This window comes from Musca autumnalis, unplaced genomic scaffold (assembly GCF_047663935.1).
Source record: "Musca autumnalis isolate F117 unplaced genomic scaffold, ASM4766393v1 scaffold_3, whole genome shotgun sequence".
Taxonomy (NCBI): domain Eukaryota; kingdom Metazoa; phylum Arthropoda; class Insecta; order Diptera; family Muscidae; genus Musca; species Musca autumnalis.
The window spans coordinates 227,063,949-227,082,939 of NW_027411866.1; the positions used below are offsets into that span (position 1 = coordinate 227,063,949).

Genomic DNA, 18,991 nt, shown 5'->3' on the forward strand with positions numbered 1-18,991 from the left:
AAATTATTCCAGCAGCGAACACTCATAACCCAAGATATTAGTATTCACTTGTGAGAGCTGCACATACGGAACAGGTTTTTGATACAAAAATCAGAAATTGCTGGAGCTGGCTCAACGATTATTCTCATCAATTATTTATTGTTGGACAAACAAATTGGCTCAGTTCGTGCCTAGCAAAATGTTTATTTTTTCCTTTTGTTTTTGTTATTGTAATGATGCTATTGAGATTGGTTGCTGAATATTAATATAAACAAATATTATTTTGCCGGCCGGCAAATGTGTCAAGTAAATAATATAAATAATCGCTTACAAAGAAATTAGCTCGAGAACAATTGATCTATGTATATTTGTAGGTTATACCATTCGACATGTGAATATGCAAAATAATTTATTCAGGTGATTAGTTAACTACTTGATTTTTCCATTTGTGAAAAATAAAATTAACATATTTTACATTGTGTGAGCTCTTAAAAAACTAGTAATCTCGGTGAAAGCAATTAAATCTTTCTAATGAGAAGGAACTTTAGTTGAAAACAAATGTTTTGCATTCTAATTTATTTTCGGAAAATGATTACATTTCAGCCCGCCTTAAATTGTACTTACAATGGCACCTAAACCTAAAACATGTGTTTTGAGCTAATATGTCATTTATTTGTCAGATATCCGAAGTAATTAACTGTAAAATGCGGCATTACATAATGACAAATCTTGAATTAATGCTTCAAGTTCTATGCGCCGTTCTGAGAACAAGATTCCATATTATTCTACTAACCATAAAAGCGGATTGTTATCTTTGCTATTAGAGAAGTCTTCCCTTGCCCCTTGTAGAATGTTTATGCAAAACACTTTTCATTGAAATTTAAGAAGCTAACGAGGTTTGACTTTGTCTTAAGCTTGCTTGGTATACAGTTAATATTTTTTGATTGATTCTAATACATGAGACCAAAATACATGCTTCTACGTTAAAAAATAACGTTCCTATTTAAGAAAAGGCGTTTCGGAAAATGGGCTAACATTGCAGAGTTTGTTGTAATGACGGATCCCAAAACCAAATGTTTCCGTAGTTTGGTTTCATCACTTATAGCACGGTTACACTACAGCTTTTTGCCGGGTTAACCCACTTCATGAGGATTTATTTGCATAATCTGCTCAAATCTGACCAGGGCTTGGTTTTGTGTCCTATGAAAGTTTGAAATGAAAAATATTTCTCTTATAATTTTTTTCATTTGACATTTTTCTCCTTTATAAAAGGTTTCATTTCACAGTTTCATAGAAACAGAATTGAGCCGCTAATTTGCCATACAAAAATTAAATCCTCTCATGGCTGGGTTTATTTTAAATTCGGCACAAATCCACCAAAAATACAGTGTTGTATTCGGTATTTGTGCAAATAAATCCAACTCTACTCAAAAAGTACCAAAAGTTGCAACTGTTTTTGCAACAGAGTGTGTCGTGTTTTACACGTTTACGATTGGTCGCATGAGATTTTATGGAGTTAATAAATCTAAAATGTGTAAAATATACCAATATGAGCAAAGAGGGGTCGATATCTCATACGAGAAATTGTAAAAGTGTAACACACGACTTTATTAGTTATTTTGTACGTATACGTAAACAAACATCAGCTGACAGTTTATACCTTCGAAAAGCTAAGTGTAACCAGCAAAGATTAACCCACTGGATCTATTAAACCCAGTGAGTTAACCTTCAATAGTGTAACCGGGGTATTACTCCCATAACAATATCCCACATACTCGCCTTCATAAAATTAATTTTCCATAAAACAGTTTTTCATTTCATAACTTTTTTTGTTTCTCCTATAAAATTATTATTTTGTTGGTTACGACTTTTGGCAGTTATGGTGATACTAGCAAAATTCCCGCTAATTCGTATACGGAAAATAAATAATATTCAAATAAATATTTAATATGGTGAACACTGACCATTCTTATGTACTTATAGCTATTTAAATTGATATTTAATTTCTGTCAAGTACTGTTCGTGCATGTTTTGTTCGAATCTCAAAAAAAGACCTCTACACTTCAACAGCGGCCTACATTTTAAATTTCAGTCCGAATTTTGGAATTTGTGATATCAAAATGTAGAAAACCAATCGATTCCCCGGTCAGGCAACATCAAATTTTCGACGGTTGCAAAATACCCCTCTGTAATGTTGGCGACATTTACTGAGTATTTCAGTCATGTAAAACTTCTCTACAAATGGTGTCGTAAGGCACGCCGTTCGGACTCGGCGATAATCAGTACGTCCCATATCGTTGATCTAATATGAATCGGGGTGCACTCATTGATATGAGAGAAGTCTCGCTTGTCCCGTCTGGGATGTTTGTGTAACAATTATTACATTATTCAGAAACCGAATTCGTGTAAACATAGAAACAATAGAACATTATTCAGTACAATTTTTAGAATCCAGAACCTTAGCTCATTAGCTTGTTACAGTTTTAGCTCTACTTGTTCACCCAATGTCAATAGTATTACATGTGGAAACCTTTCATACATTTAAAGCAATGTCGTGCTTTGATATTGTTAAAGTTACGAAGTTTTTCGGCAATTCACACACACACGACCCGAACGCAACGTAAGAGCACACAAATGTTTTGATTTGTTTTTGTTTTGCAGCATGCGTGCATACAACGTTACTAACACACTGTCAAAAGTTGCAAATATTGAGAATTTTGTGTGCCCTCTTCTTGGTTGGCTGTGATTTAAAGGTGGATTTTAATAAACATTCTGATCCAATCTCAACAGTGATCCTCACAACAAATTTCAATTATCGATTCACCCAATACCAGTGCATCAATATTTAGTACTACTTAATACTCCTAGTACATTTATTGTACGACCACTTCTAAAAATGAACCTGTCAAATAGATAATATACCTATTCCTTAGCCCAATACCAAATTGATTGCAATTTTGTACTTTTCACACACTAATTATATTATTCCAGCTTCATTGCTACTCCAACGTCAAATTTAATACCATTGTGTATTTCTCAATAAGTCAGCCAGCCCTAAGCCTAATTTCAGAATTTGTATGCATTTAAAAAAAATCTTATCTAAACACCAACACCATCCCTCAACAAAAATTCGAAATTCCACTTTATACCTTCAAAGCCAAACTGGTACCAAATTCAGTACCTATAATATGTATAAGTTAAAAACTACTGCATTTTATCCAAAACATAATCCCAACCGCAATTTAGTATTTTTCGTATACATAAGTACGTACACATAATACCGAATTTCACAATTTCACCTCTACTAATTTACCCAATAACAGTTTGAACCAAATTCTGTGCCATTTTGTAATTTTGTAAGTATATCCACAACCACATCCATATCTCAACCCTACACATCAAGAGGGTCTATAACAACAAATTTCCGAATTCCAAGTATTAATGGTATTATGAATAGTACTTTCGTACAAATTTCCACAACTTGTTCAATCCTACAGCCCAATAGAAATCTTAATTCAATATTTCAAGATTCCAGCTCTGTCCGTTTACCTAAATTTAAATTGTACCAAATTTAGTACCATTGTACCAAATTTAGTATTTTCCGTACCCATAGGTACGAATTTCCAAGTTTAACTCAATCCTACAGTCCAACAGTAATCTTGATTCCAAATTACAGGATTCCACCTACATATATCCATTCACCCAAATCCAAATTGTACCAAATTCACGACCGTTTAGTACTTTTCGTACGAATAAGTTCAAATTTTCAAAACTACCTCAATCCTATAATCTAACAGTAATAATAATTCAAAATTTCAGGATTCCACCTCTATCCATTCACCCAAATCCAAATTGTACCAAATTTAGTACTTTTCGTACACATAAGTACGAATTTCCAAAAATAACCCTCATATCTCAATCCTACTCTTCAATAGTAGTCTTAATTTTAAAATTCAAGTTTCCAGCTTTATCCGTTCACTGAAATTCAAATTGTACTAAATTTAGTACACTTTAGTACTTTTCGTACACATGAGAACGAATTTCCTTTCATAAACACCACCTCGTTCAAATATACAACTGGTACTAAATTTTATAACATTTAGTACTTTTCGTACACTTCTAGGTCGAAATTCCAAAAACCCTAACTCTCCACCAGTGACCATCATCCAAATTTCAGAATTCTAGCTTTTCCCGTTTGCCTAATACAAAGGGTACCATATTTAGTACCATTTAGTACTTACAGTTCGAATTTCCAAAAACCGAGCCTTATATCACGCCTACATACCAACACCAACCTACACTCAAAATTTCAAGCTTCTAGCTTCATCCGTTTCGTCTGGGCATTGATTATAAGGCGGTCAGCCACACAAATGAGACAATTTTTAGTACATTTTAGTACTTTTCGCACCGTTCTAGGCCAAATTTCCAAAAACCCAGCCTTATCGGGCACCTTCGCCACAAGTCTAACCCTCACCCAAATTTTCAAGATTCTAGCTTCAGCCGTTTCGTCTGAGCGTTGATTATTAATCAGTCAGCCAGACAAATGTTACCATTTTTAGTACATTTTAGTGCTTTTCGCACCCTTGTAGGACAAATTTCCAAAAACCCAGCCTTATCGAGCACCTTCGCCCCAAGACTAACACTCACACAAAATTTCGGGTTTCTAGCTTCAGCCGTTTCGTCTGGGCGTTGATTATTAGGCGGTCAGCCACACAAATTTGACAATTTTTAGTATATTTTAGTGCTTTTCGCACCCTTGCAGGACGAATTTCCAAAAACCCAGCCTTATCGAGCACCTTCGCCCCAAAACTAACCCTCACACAAAATTTCAGGTTTCCAGCTTCAGCCGTTTCGTCTGGGCGTTAATTATTAGGCGGTCAGCCACACAAATTTGAAAATTTTTAGTACATTTCGCACCCTTGTAGGACGAATTTCCAAAAAACCAGCCTCATCGAGCACCTTCGCCCCAAGACTAATCCTCACCCAAAATTTGGGAATTCTAGCTTCAGCCGTTTCGTCTGGGCGTTGATTCTTAGTCGGCCCCCCACACAAATGGTACCATTTTTAGTACATTTTAGTACTTTTCGTACCCTTCTAGGACGAATTTCCAAAAACCCAGCCTTATCGAGCACATTCGCCCCAAGACTAATCCTCACAAAAAATTTGGGGATTCTAGCTTCAGCCGTTTCGTCTGGGCGTTGTAGATCTGTCAGTCATCACTTTACTCTTTTATATACACTCCACGTCAGTAGAATAGAACACCTACATTTTTGTTAATGTTAGCATATTTATCCCAAAACGAATGAAACTGCGTTTTTTATCTTGTGGGGATTTAAAGTCTATGATGTTACGTATCAAACACAGAAAAAATTATGTTTCTAGCTCTTCGCGAAATGATTTTCTGATCAATTTTCCGATAATACTATGAAAAATAGGCATTTATTTTTGGTCATCAGGATAGAACAGTCACTTTATTTTCGCGAATTTTTGAGATATTAACGCCGAATTTTCTTTCAGTCGATAAAGCAAGGCTTTCTAATAACTTTTTCGCCAAAGAAACCCTATAAATTATTCCTCGGACACCGAAATAACAGCGTTAAAGGGTTTAAATTGACAGATATTTGAAACATCTCGGAATATCAATAGGAGTCGCGCAGTTATGTCATATTTTTCACAATAAGATAGAATATGACACAGACAACCTCGACGGATACAATCGAGTGCTTCGGATGCTGATAAGATGGAACATTTTGAAAATAATTATGAAAAACGTCAAAATTTCTTATAAAAACCATGATGTTTTGTTCAATAAAATGGTTTTTCCGCGAACAAGTCCGCCGTTTAAAGGTTTGGAAATATGCTCCAGATTTGGAGGAAGATAATCTGATACGAAAAAAACCGTTATTTTAATGCACAGAGGGAAATTTTAGTACTTTGTAAACAACACCTAAAACCTCAATTTCCATGACTGTGTTTTCCCGCGAAAAAGGGGTTTTTACATTTGCGAGCTCAGTTAAGAAAACTACCAATTCGTAAAATCAGGCATAGAGAGCATAACCTGGTCCATTTATATTGGAGCATAACACTGTTGAGAACAGTCGCGGACACCGAAAAAAGAACACATATAAAACTCGAAGTCCAAAGGGTGTGTTCAATTTAAAAAATGTGCTAAAATTTCCCTCTGTGCATTAAAATAACGGTTGTTTTCGTATCAGATTATCTTCCTCCAAACCTGGAGCATATTTCCAAACCTTTAAACGGCGGACTTGTTCGCGGAAAAACCATTTTATTGAACAAAACATCATGGTTTTTATAAGAAATTTTGACGTTTTTCATAATTATTTTCAAAATGTTCCATCTTATCAGCATCCGAAGCACTCGATTGTATCCGTCGAGGTTGTCTGTGTCATATTCTATCTTATTGTGAAGAAATATGACATAACTGCGCGACTCCTATTGATATTCCGAGATGTTTCAAATATTTGTCAATTTAAACCCTTTAACGCTGTTATTTCGGTGTCCGCGGAATAATTTATAGGTTTTCTTTGGTGAAAAATTATTAGAAAGCCTTGCTTTATCGACTGAAAGAAAATTCGGCGTTAATATCTCAAAAATTCGCGAAAATAAAGTGACTGTTCTATCCTGATGACCAAAAATAAATGCCTATTTTTCATGGTACTATCGGAAAATTGATCAGAAAATCATTTCGCGAAGAGCTAGAAACATAATTTTTTCTGTGTTTGATACGTAACATCATAGACTTTAAATCCTCACAAGATAAAAAACGCAGATTCATTCGTTTTGGGATAAATATGCTAACATTAACAAAAATGTAGGTGTTCTATTCTACTGACGTGGAGTGTATATATAGATATAGCATTTAAATAAATTAAAAAACAATACAACGACAAATTCATAAATATGTATGTATCCCTCAAGAAGCTACTACCATCTCCAGGTGATTCCCCAATTACCGTGTACCAGGAAAAGCAGACGTGCTTGCTGATCGCTTGAATACAAAACAGTACAGACAACTTATAGGCCATTTAGATATGAGTTCATTAGCCGGATTTAGCACATTATCAGGATTTATTTGCTAAATCCGGCCATAATCTACCAGATTTCCCATACAAAAATAAATCCTCGTATTGAGTGTATTTATTTTAAATCCAGCATAAATCCATGTATACAACTCTGTATTTTGCAACATGTTGCTAGAAAATACAAAAAGTTGCAAGCTGACCATGGCACAATTACCCAGTGCTTGCTGATCGCTTGAATACAAAACAGTACAGACAACTTATAGGCCATTTAGATATGAGTTCATTAGCCGGATTTAGCACATTATCAGGATTTATTTGCTAAATCCGGCCATAATCTACCAGATTTCCCATACAAAAATAAATCCTCGTATTGAGTGTATTTATTTTAAATCCAGCATAAATCCATGTATACAACTCTGTATTTTGCAACATGTTGCTAGAAAATACAAAAAGTTGCAAGCTGACCATGGCACAATTACCCAGGTAGTGGCATCGTAAAATTTTGAATATGTTATGTCAAAACTTTCTTTATGTTGTTGGTGAAATTACAACAAAAATAATTTTTTTTATAAAGGGATTTGACTTTTCATATTCGATCAGCTGGTGTGATACCACTACCTGGTAGTTCTGCCATGAAGCTGACATAAGAAACAAGGTAGATACATCGGTGAATTGCTACAATAAAATAATTAAAAATGTCAAAACTTGTAAAGAAGGCGAAAAAATTAAATTTGCTTTGATGTGCAAAGTTGATTTTAATCAACCAAAATTAATATTTACGCTGTCTAAACGATAAAATAATCTTTTTTTGTTCATTAGTTAGTATTAGCAGCATAATGTGCTATTATTTTCAATATTAAACAATAATTTTGTAATTTTCCATATGTTTTTTGAGGTAAATTCAACTTACAACAACTTTTTTGACGTTTAAAATTCAATCATATAGGCTGATGCATCTACCTTGGTAATTGTGCTATGAACAAAAATCAGCTGACTGTCATTTAAATCATCCAAAAGTATATCTAAATGCAATTAGATTTCTACTGGATTTATTAAATCCAGTTGAGGATTTATGGCTAGTCTAAATGAGCTATTAGTTTCAAGATTTGTAGGCGAATTCGAAACAATGGACAAGAAATGTAACTGCAGTGAAAAAGAAAACAAAATTTACTATGCTTTTAATGTACACTATTCGTTCCACAGTTTACTTTTCATTCATGTTTTTCTAAAATTAGTTGTATTTTTCATAAATTTTTAAATTTTATGTTTTGCCTGTCATCATTAATTTATTTGTCAGAGATGGGACATATTTTATCGTCGTTCGGAGAGTAATTTAAATTGAACAATGTACACAAATCGTTGTTCGCTCTCAAAATTTTGTATGGACAATTAAGTCGAAGGTCAGACAAAAGTGGTTTCATTGAAACTTTTAGGGATTCTTAAATCGAGCTCCCCACTACAGTAACTTTTTAATTTTACTCTAGTATGAAAATCGACCTAGGAACCCTGCAATTCATGAAATTGTTTCAATGAAACCATCTAGTGTGACCTTCGACTAAGTAATTAAAACGTCGAACGTATAGAGAGCGAACGACCGTCGGTATGCACATGGTATTAGCATATACTAATGAATATATAGACGAAGGATTAACCCGAAAACTCAAAAAAGTTCGAAGACGATTTTTGGGGAAAATGGCAATATTTTCTTTATCTGAGAATTAAAAACTAACCCCATGTAGTCTTTTACGAGAACAAAATATGTATTAACTTGTATTGTATTGGCATCTTGTATTGAGTTTCTTGGTCACCACACTCAATTCGAATATACTCGGTGAGAACATTCCTTCGTCTTTATATTCATTAGTCTATGGTATTAGTAAACACATTTACCAATTCCCCTCATACTCTGCGTGTTTTTTTATTTATTGAAATATTTATTCTATAATCCTCGGATCATGTGGTTGATGATCGTCATTACAATGTAGCTGATTGAAAACCTTTTCATTGACACCGTTGCGATAGGTCGGATGTACATCAAAAGCAACTACGTTATTCTAAAAAATAAATAGAAAAAAAATATAATAATTCTTCTCTCCCCACGATGACGATAACAGGTACGGGACTTACCTTGAAAATAACATTATCACTGCCAGAGAAAGGTCCAAAGAAATTGAATGTTGACGATTTTGCATTAAATTGTTTTAAAATAGTTTTAAATATTTGCTGAATTCTATAAATGTTAGATCTGTGAATACGAGATCTAGTGAATACGGCTCGTTGTAGGCCTGCTTCTACATTGCAACGTTCATACGCTTCAAAATCTGCAGTTCGAAGATTTGAACAAATTAACATTTCATTTTCATTTGGTTTATAGCTGGCGGAATCTTCAATGCGAATATATGGACCCACATTGACCTGCATAAAGCCGCAAATATCATGCCCACGTTGCAAATTGAAAAAGGCGGCAGCATGGAAAGCGCGGTGATTTGACAGATTTGCATTGCTGAAAAATTGGATGAGAAAAAGAAAAGGTAAGTTATTGCAGGCATTCTTTGGCACATTGTTTATGGTCCTTGGTATTGTCTATCGCAATACCAAGTATAACCCAATGGCCCTTAGCATTGTAAATTTCTCATTACTTACATTGGAGCTTCTTGCAAGTCAGCAACCGTTATATTCCTTGGTACCACAGCTATATTTAAACTGCTATTATCCTCTCGAGCAAATACTACAGGACGTAAATGTTCCTTTCTTGCTTCAAGATACCCATGTCCTGTTAAAACCGTCATCTCACTATGACCATAACGTACAGCTTCTATACATTGGTCATGATCATTTTTGTGTACACATTCAAGTTGCAGAGATATGGAGTTATTTTTTGCCACCTCTATGGTATGCAAACATTTGTCATAATCCACCTGATTATAGGTGCACAAACGGTACGATCTTCGATGGACAATTTCTTGGCCTGCTGCAATTGTCACAACTAACAATAATAAAGTGAATTTTAACATGTTTGTAAAGTGACTGATATCGGTTAATATGAGTTGCATGGGTATTTAAAGGTTTCCAAAGTTGAGAAAGGTCGAGGTAATGAGATTTTAATTACCTTAAATTCGCTAAACAGTTAAATGTGAAACTAAGATAATGTAATTAGAGAAAAGTATTCGTCACCTGAACATGCATGTGTATATGAAATAAGGATGTAGAGAATTATATATGTGAAAACTGCAGTTTTGATTTTGCTAAGCACAGTGGAGGAAAACTACCAGCTAAAACCAAGCATTTTCGAATTCAAATGAATTAAATATACATACATATATCAATTTATTCGTCAATTGTAACGGCCAAAGCGTTATCCATTGTGAATTGTTATTACCACATTTACAATGCTATCAGACATTCACTGCGCATGGTGTTTTATTGTTGATGACATTATGCAATAATAAAGGTGATGATGCATCGGTGAATTATTCCAACAAAAAACTTCTGCTGCAACGCTATAGCTCTGTTCCAGAACTAAAAAGTTTTTACAATTTTTACCACTTTTACACATTTTGCGTTCCCGCACACAAAATTTATATGAAAATCGTTTACGACTTTTACCACTTTATAAAGTACGGGAACAGGCCATATATCCTAAAATAAAAAAACTTCAAATGATTTTTATTCGCGTGGCAAAATTAAATTGTTAATTTTTGTAATAGTACTACTTGCGAAAGAACGATTCGTCAAATATTGATATTAATTGAAATTTGTTCCAAAAGTACGGGAATGTAAACATTTTGTAAAAATGCTAGTTTCTAAATCGCATGCCAGTAATCACGATGTTAGATCAGCCAAACTTGTCAAGTAGAAAATAAAAGAATAACATTTTTTTCATTTTCATAAGTTTGGGTACAACTTTTGCTATTTTTGGAACACTTTTCTAGCAACAATATTCTGGGGCCTAGCTAAAGTAATTTTTTACTCTACTTGGTGCTTTTAACATATAAACAGTGAAGTTCTAAATTCCATATGTTTTTGTAAAACGGGCTAACTATCCAGATACATCAAACTTTAGCTCTGTTCCAGAACTAAAAAGTTTTTACAATTTTTACCACTTTTACACATTTTGCGTTCCCGTACACAAAATTTATATGAAAATCGTTTACGACTTTTACAACTTTTACGACTTTTACCACTTTATAAAGTACGGGAACAGGCCATTTATTATTAGGTCTTTATTATTAGGTATTTGTACAAACTTTTACAAAATGCTGTTCGATAACAAGCTTGTTCAATAAAAGAGAAATGAGAAGTAGTTGCAAGAACTTGCAAATACTTTTTACTTGCGAAGTTATCGAACAGGCCTATTGGACCATGCCATTTGACGTTTTAAACCATGGCTGCAGGGATGTATTTTTCCGCGATTTTCATACCTGGCCTACCTCTACTTTATTGTACCATGGTGTTAATTGGTCTGTTCCTTTACTAAAAATGGTAAAGTGGTGAGCATGGTACAATTACAAAGGTAGATGCATCGGCGAATTGCTACAACAAAGCAATTTTTTTAATGTAAACTGTCAAAGTTTTCGCCAAATGGTCTCTTGTTGTCTCTTTTTATCGCTTGTGGTTGTCTATAAAGTGTAGACATGCTATTTCTTACCTACCGAATCATATGGTTTTTGTTTTGATTTTTCATGGCGAATTCCTAGTTTTTTGACGTTTTAGATTCGATCAGCTGGGCTGAGGCATCTACCTTTGTAATTGTACCATGGTGTTGAGCTGCTGTCATATAAATTGTATGCTCTTTAAAGTAAGGGAACACTTTGCGGGTAAAAAGTGGTAAAAACTGGTAACCTCAGGCACGTAAAGGAACACGACTAATCTCCATGGTAATGCTGAAGCAGCCGGGAGTGAAGTATCTCACTAATGTTCTCAACTTGTCGCTAGCCACCCTCATTGTTCCCGAAATCTGGAAAATGGGCAGGGTGGTCCCACTACGGAAGCCCGGCAAGGATGCCAGCAAAAGCGAATCGTACAGGCCGATTTCGCTTTTGTCGCCCGTAGCAAAGACACTTGAGGCCTTACTCCTCCCCAGTATCAGAAATAGCTATCAAGTTGCCGATCATCAGCATGAATTCCGTAAACAGTACAGCACGACAACTGCACTGCACGCCATTACCACACATATTTGTCAAGGACTCAATCAGAGACGTCCGTGCGATAGAATAGTGATGGTGGCGCTTGACTTATCAAAAGCTTTTGATACAGTCAGGCACTCCACACTGTTTGAGGACATTATATGTGTGGACGCCAGTCGTACGTGGAATTCAGGAACAAGAAGTCCAAACTCCGTAGAGTGAAAGAGGGAGTTCCCCAAGGTCGGGTGATATCTCCTGTTTAACCTCTACCTCTCCTGTATTCCGCCCCCTCCAGACGGCATCGAGATCGTAACGTATGCGGATGATTGCACGATCCTGGCGTCAGTTACCTTCCCTGATTAAATATGTCAGAGACTGAGCACCTATTTAACCGATCTTACCACCTTTTTCCAGTCGAGGAATATGCAGATTTCTGCCACAAAATCTACAGCCACTCTGTTCACCACATGGGCAGCGCAGTTTGGACGAGAGTTGAATGTCATGGTCGACGGTAGCAGAATTCCGACCACAAACTGCTCCAACATTTTAGGGGCAAGTCCCTAGCCGGCAGCACTTGGGGTGCTATGCGGCTCCAGTTTGGTCCCCGAGATTATGTGATACGAATTAGAAAAAAATTCAAACCTGTCAGAATGCCGCCCTGAGAACAGCAACAGGGTGGCTCGTCAAGTCTTCAGTGGACCGTCTATATGAGGAGGCAAAGATTCTTCCAGTAAAGCAACATAATGAGATGCTTTCGTTGCAGTACTTGCTTGGGTGTAACCGTGAGAGCCATCCCAACTGCTGGCTAGGCCCGACACATTCAGGCATATCAGGAAGGATATTCATGCTCTAGAGAGGGATGTCCAACAATATAGTAGAGAACCCATAGATCAACAGGCATATTAAGCAGGTTTAAATAGTATTCACACGGATGCAGTTGCTAAGGCCATAACAAATATAATGTGAATTAAGTTCTCGGAGTACATCTATCGCAGCTGAGGAGCGTCATCTGCCACGACAAACCAGAGTAGTTTTGGCTCAACTACGCCCGGGATATTGCAGTTGCCTAAATTCTTATTGGGCGGAAATCGATCGCGCCGTGCAAGACATCTGCCCAGTATGCCGCATGTGCCCGCACGACACAAAGCTCCTTTTCAACTGCCGCGCCAAAACTACTCATCTAACTCCAGTGGATCTTTGGTTGCATCCCATCGAAGCAGCCACTTGCCTGGAATTGGAGATAGACCCAGAGCCAGATTGAACAGAAGAACGAGCATACAAACATAACAGTAAACACTGTTACAGCAACAACAACATTTACTATACTTTGAATGTATAGTAATCGTTCAAAATTTTACTTTTCATTCATGTTTTGTAGTTTTTCTAAAAATTTTGTTATAGACATTTCCTTGGTTTGTTTACATATACTGATGACACTAACATTACAAACAAAAACAAAAAATAAGCCGTCGGTACCAATATGTACAAACTGAAGGAGAAGAGAGTTGTTTGCTACCAGTCAATCATGGTGTTCCTCAGGGTAGCGTGCTGGGCCCTCTTTTATTTAAGGTTTATATAAATGATTTGAAAAACATCCCATTTAATGGGAAATTGATAATGTTTGCAGATGACGTATGTCTTTTTATAATTACAAGGATGATAAAGTACTTCGCACACAAATTGAATATGACGCTGCTATCTTGGCGGAGTTTGCAAGGTTGAATTATTTAGTGCTAAACTCTTCAAAGACAATATTCGTGAGATTTAAACCACATCAAACCGGAGATACTATGTCGGTGTTTATAAATGGGGTCCCTGTTACGGAGTCTAAATCGGTAACATACCTTGGTCTTATTATGCAAAACAATTTGTTAAGGAATTCGCATATTGAGAAATTAAAGACAAAAGTTTCATCTGCCACCGGAATAATGCGCAAATTTAATCATGTTTTGGATACAGAGAGTAAGTTAATGATATATCATGCACTGATACACTCTCACTTGACGTACCTCCCAGGAGTCTATGCTTGCAAGAATAGCAGATCATTGAAGGAATTGCAACGGGCACAAAATAAAGCACTAAAGATTGCAACAAACAAACCAAGACGATACCCCACAATAAGACTTTACAAGGATAAAGTTAAAAATGTTCTTCCAATACGAGGCTTATACAAGCAACACATATCAAGATATGTTTATAAATCTGTCTATTTGAATGGTTCTGGATCAATGGTTTTCAATAGAAACTATGGCAGAACTCGGCAGTCTGAGCATTTACGAGTAGCGAGATGCAGATTTGAGATCACAAAACAAAGAATTGGTTTTGCTGGACCAAGTGAGTTCAACGATTTACCTGAAATCTTAAAGAATTGCAATAGCATATCTTCTTTTAAATATAAAGTAAAGAAGTATTTATTAGATCGTGTTGACACACTTCTAGCATGAGTTTACCACTCTATTACATAATATGTAAATTATGTACATACAATATTTTTTTTTATATGTATATATAAATTTTGTTTGTAATTTATAGTTGTCAGTTTTGCCCCTATAAAGCCTTAAGGCTGGGGATTTATATTAACAATGAATAAAGAATTATGAAAAAAACCAATTTCTATGTGGTTATTGTTCAGTTGTATTTGTTGTAGTATTTACTCTATCTTGTTTGTTGTACTATCATCATGGTACAATAATACAGGTAGCATTATCATGCCAGCTGATGGTAACATAATGTGTCAACTGCATTGAATTGATGTCAAATATTGACATCTTATGTTACCAACAATTGCCGATGCGGCTACCTGTGTATTTGTACCATGACTATCATGTTCTTCAAGGCATACATGGTACAATAATACAGGTAGCATTATCAAGCCAGCTGATGGTAACATAATGTGTCAATTGCATTGAACTGATGTCAAATTTTGACATCTTATGTTACCAACAATTGCCGATGCGGCTACCTGTGTATTTGTACCATGAAGGCATATTTATATAAGGGGTAGTTTACACTATATGTAAATGTCATATGACATGAAATTTTCGATCGTTAAATATTCATTAATATGTGGAATATTGGAGATTTTCCTTACGTCATTTATTCTTTGCGTCCACCCCAACAAAAATATAATAGAATTTCGTCTCCACATTGCATCCGTGGGTAGATATGGAATGTTTTTATTTCGTGTCATATCGACACCTCCAAATAATAGTATGCTAAGTCTAAAAAGTGAGTTTTGCAGGAGAAGCTTTCAAAGTTTGGAAATTTTTTTGAACTTCAGTACTATGCTAAGTCAATATTTGTTTATAACTTCTGTTCGGATTGACCGATCATTACCAAAATTAGACAGAATTTAAGTTAAAGGACGTTCGGCATCTCCAAATAATAGTTTGAAAAGCCAGTTTTGCAGTTTGGAAATTTCTTCGACCTTCAGTACTATGCTAAGAAAATATTTGTTTATAACTTCTGTTCGGATTGTCCGATCATTACCAAAATTTGACAGAATTTAAGTTAAAGCACGTTAAATATAAAAATGTAAAGAACTTGAGAACATGCTAAGTCGACAATAGTATGCTATTGTTTGGAGGCGTCGATATGACATTGATAGATAGTGTAAACTACCTCTAAGGTAAATGCATGAATTACAACAACTAATAAATTTACAAAACAAAATTGTTAGTCCATATTTACATTAGGCAATTTTCCTTGCGGCAATTGTCAGTTTGTCGGTGAGAGAGGGTGTTGAGTGGCAAAGGGTTACCATATGCCTCACCTCTCTCTCCTTCAAACTGACAATTGCCGCAAAGAAAATTGCCTAAGGTAAATATGGAGTTATTATAGAAAATTTAATGTCAAAGAAAATATTGTTACGGAATTAGGTTTAACTAATTATTAATAATTACAGTAGTGGGATTCTGTAAGTCTGTGTTTAGACACACAAATTTATCGGGAAAGTAAATTGAGTTTTTTGGGAGAGATCGGAGAGGAAAGAGCTCCTCAATACTCTTTCCTACCCCCTATTGCCCAAAAACTGAATTTACTTTCCCGAAAAATTTGTGTGTCTAAACACGGACTAACTCATTTTTGCTGTTATCGATAATTGTCGGTAAAATTAAAATGCTTATAATTTCGATAATTAACGAAATTTGTCGGTAAGTTAGCGATGAATAAAAAGTAGTCGCTAGCCTCTACCGACACAAACAGTGATGCCAACTTTTCTTTATGTTTTTAGTCATAATTTTGCGATTTAATTTTACCGATTTTTGTCGGTAACAGCAAAAATGAGTTACAGAATCCCACTACAGATATCGGACGTAACGTCCGAAATTTGTTCCGATTTCGTTACGATATCGGTACGATTGGTTTGCTGGGTTCATACACCATACAATTCATATGGGAGCAGTTTACAACTTTTGCTACTTTTGCCGGTTTTACCACTTTCAAAAGAAAAGGAACAGACCATATGAAAAACGCCGCTTTTCCAAGAATTAAAGAAGTAGCAAACTAAACGATAATTACTACATGATTATGGCAAAACAAACAAAAGCACATTAAAGAAAGGTAAAGTAAGAACTAGAATGATGAAGAGAATTCTACATGGTACTTGTTTTTGCTTAAATAAAGTAACTGCGTAATAAAACTTTACGTTACAATTCAAATTTTTAAATTAACGGAAATTAAACTAAATTAACTTAAACCTATTAGTTACATTCGTAACAATATTAAATAATGGGGTGTTCTAAAAATGTTCTCAGGAAAAACATAAAAACTGTTTGAAAATCCTCCAAAATAGAACAAATTTGAATCAAAATGTAAATATAAGGCATTCAGAACTGTCGTAGGTCATTGTTATTCCACGTTTACCATGAAAAGAAGTATTTTATGGTAGCAAATTTCGAAGTTTAAAATTTCATGAGTAGACCCTATTACATTTTGAAAACCAAATTTACAAAAAAAAAGTAAAAATACAGCTGATTGTCACTTCTTATATAAATGTGCCTTGGTCTAAACCAAGTTTTAACATTCTCTATGAAGGTTTATTTGACGTATACGCAATAGAATTGACATTTAAATCCTAGTGGGTTTTTTAAATCCTTTGATATGTAAACGTACTATTAATATATTTTTGTCCGAAATCAATGTATAATTCTACCAAAAAATAGTCTTGAATTGTGATGAATAAATAATCTCATTTTTAGATATTTTTAATATACGTTACATTTCTCTGTATAAATTTAGCAAAAAGTTGTACGATATATCGTTCAAAAAGTCATACTACAACAAAACGAACGTCGCCATCCGACGGCGGCAAAAAGAAACAATCGTTACGACTTGGATCTTTGAGCCGACAGCAAAAGGCCGATTGTCGATGCATTTTCCAATTCAAATCATTGTGGACTTTCAAACTGAAAAGTTGTGAAAAAAACGGTTCTTGGAAAGCTATAACAGGCCCGGTAAAAGCCAGTTAAATCTCCCAAAGAATATCTATCGATTGTGAAGAAAATAATAACCCAAAAATACTATAGAAAATAAAAGAAGATAAACAGTGAAATAATAGAAGCAAATTCTTTGCTTCTGTTTTAACAATTTATATTGTTAAAAACAACAAAAATATTTGCCGACAAGTGAATATTTTATGCAAAAGGAAATAGAGTTCTTTAACAAAGTAAAGAACTAAAGAAAATAAAAAACAACAACGCAAAAAAAGTGCTGTTCTCTTGCTGCATTTATCTTACATTTCCTGTTCTCCTCTTGATTCTTTTTCTGTGGCCAATAACAAAAAGAACAACAATAACAATACAAAACAAAATCCAATAAGACAAATATTTGCAGTCAGTGTATCAGTGTGTGTGTGCGCGGTACTCTATGAACAGCAGCCACGGCAAAGAAGAATAACAACAAACATTGTTGCGTGCAAAAAAAGTTTGTGTGTTTTACCATCCCATCAAGAACAGGAGACGAAAAGCAACAAGAAGTAACATAACAAAAACAAAAGGGACTTGCAATAATAGAAAGAAATTAAACGAAGGTAGACAAAACAACAACAAAAGAAGTGCATTAAATTTTGTTCGTAAATATCACAGCAAAAACAACAAACAGCTTTTCTAAAGTTTGACAAACAACCGGTTCTCGTTCGTGTGTTCCTTTCTCTATCTTCCCATCACGGTTTGCAAAAGACAGCTGAGAGCTATCACCAAATACAGAATTTGTTTGCCATTGTTTTTCTTTCGTTCGTTTCTGTGGTGGACTTGAATGCATTTGTCTAAAATTAAGTGAACAACTTGCATAAACTCGCACAATCAAACACCGCCAGTCAGATAGACATCAACAAGAAAGGTAAGCTTTGTAATTTTTGTTGTTGCAACATTATTTGTATCTAGATTTTTCATTGATTGGAATGTTCGCGAACAGATGGAAAATGGACTGCAGTTAATGGATATAGGAAAATCAGCTGTAGCTAAAGAAGAATTGGAAAAGAAGGAGAATGGGTGTATCATTGGTGGTTACAGAGTTGCCGTGTCTATCAGGAAGTGTTTGTCGTTTGGATACATTCTGGAAGTTGTTGCAATGTGGTGTGAATGTTGATGAGTTGAGAACTTTAACTTTTGCTAAGTGTTGGTTTAATTGACATTTTGGAAAGATAAATTTCATTGTTGGAAATCGGGGAACAAGTTTCGTTTAAGGACAACACTCGGATCGGGTTGAAATTTTGGAACAGGATGAATGTTTTGACTGGATTCGGATCGATCTGAAATTTGTATCACAGGTAGGGCCTGCAGTGCTGATCACGCCAATGTATATATCAAGGGCAGGAAGTCCATACTTCCCGAGATATAGGCTCCG

The 18,991-nt window shown here is 35.1% G+C and overlaps 2 protein-coding genes across 4 annotated transcripts in view; one reads left to right on the forward strand and one right to left on the reverse strand.

The window, feature by feature from the left end:
- Nucleotides 1-8,193: 8,193 nt before the first annotated feature.
- Nucleotides 8,194-10,064, reverse strand: LOC141399051 (transferrin-like). Its single transcript, XM_073977059.1, has 3 exons — nt 9,666-10,064; nt 9,150-9,525; nt 8,194-9,076 (listed from the first exon to the last, which is right to left on the reverse strand). The coding sequence occupies exons 1-3, from the start codon at nt 10,034-10,036 to the stop codon at nt 8,957-8,959; spliced, it is 867 nt and encodes a 288-aa protein (XP_073833160.1). The 5' UTR covers nt 10,037-10,064; the 3' UTR covers nt 8,194-8,956.
- A 7,403-nt stretch (nt 10,065-17,467) lies between these two features.
- The window catches only part of Pdcd4 (Programmed cell death 4), a 102,659-nt gene continuing 101,135 nt past the window's right edge, over nt 17,468-18,991 (forward strand). For 2 of the 3 annotated variants that reach the window (XR_012411754.1, XM_073977058.1), the window contains exon 1: nt 17,495-18,484. The gene's annotated coding sequence lies outside the window, so the exon portion shown is untranslated. Of the gene's footprint in view, nt 18,485-18,991 lie in introns of all 3 variants that reach the window. The other variant, XM_073977057.1, reaches the window with a different exon arrangement.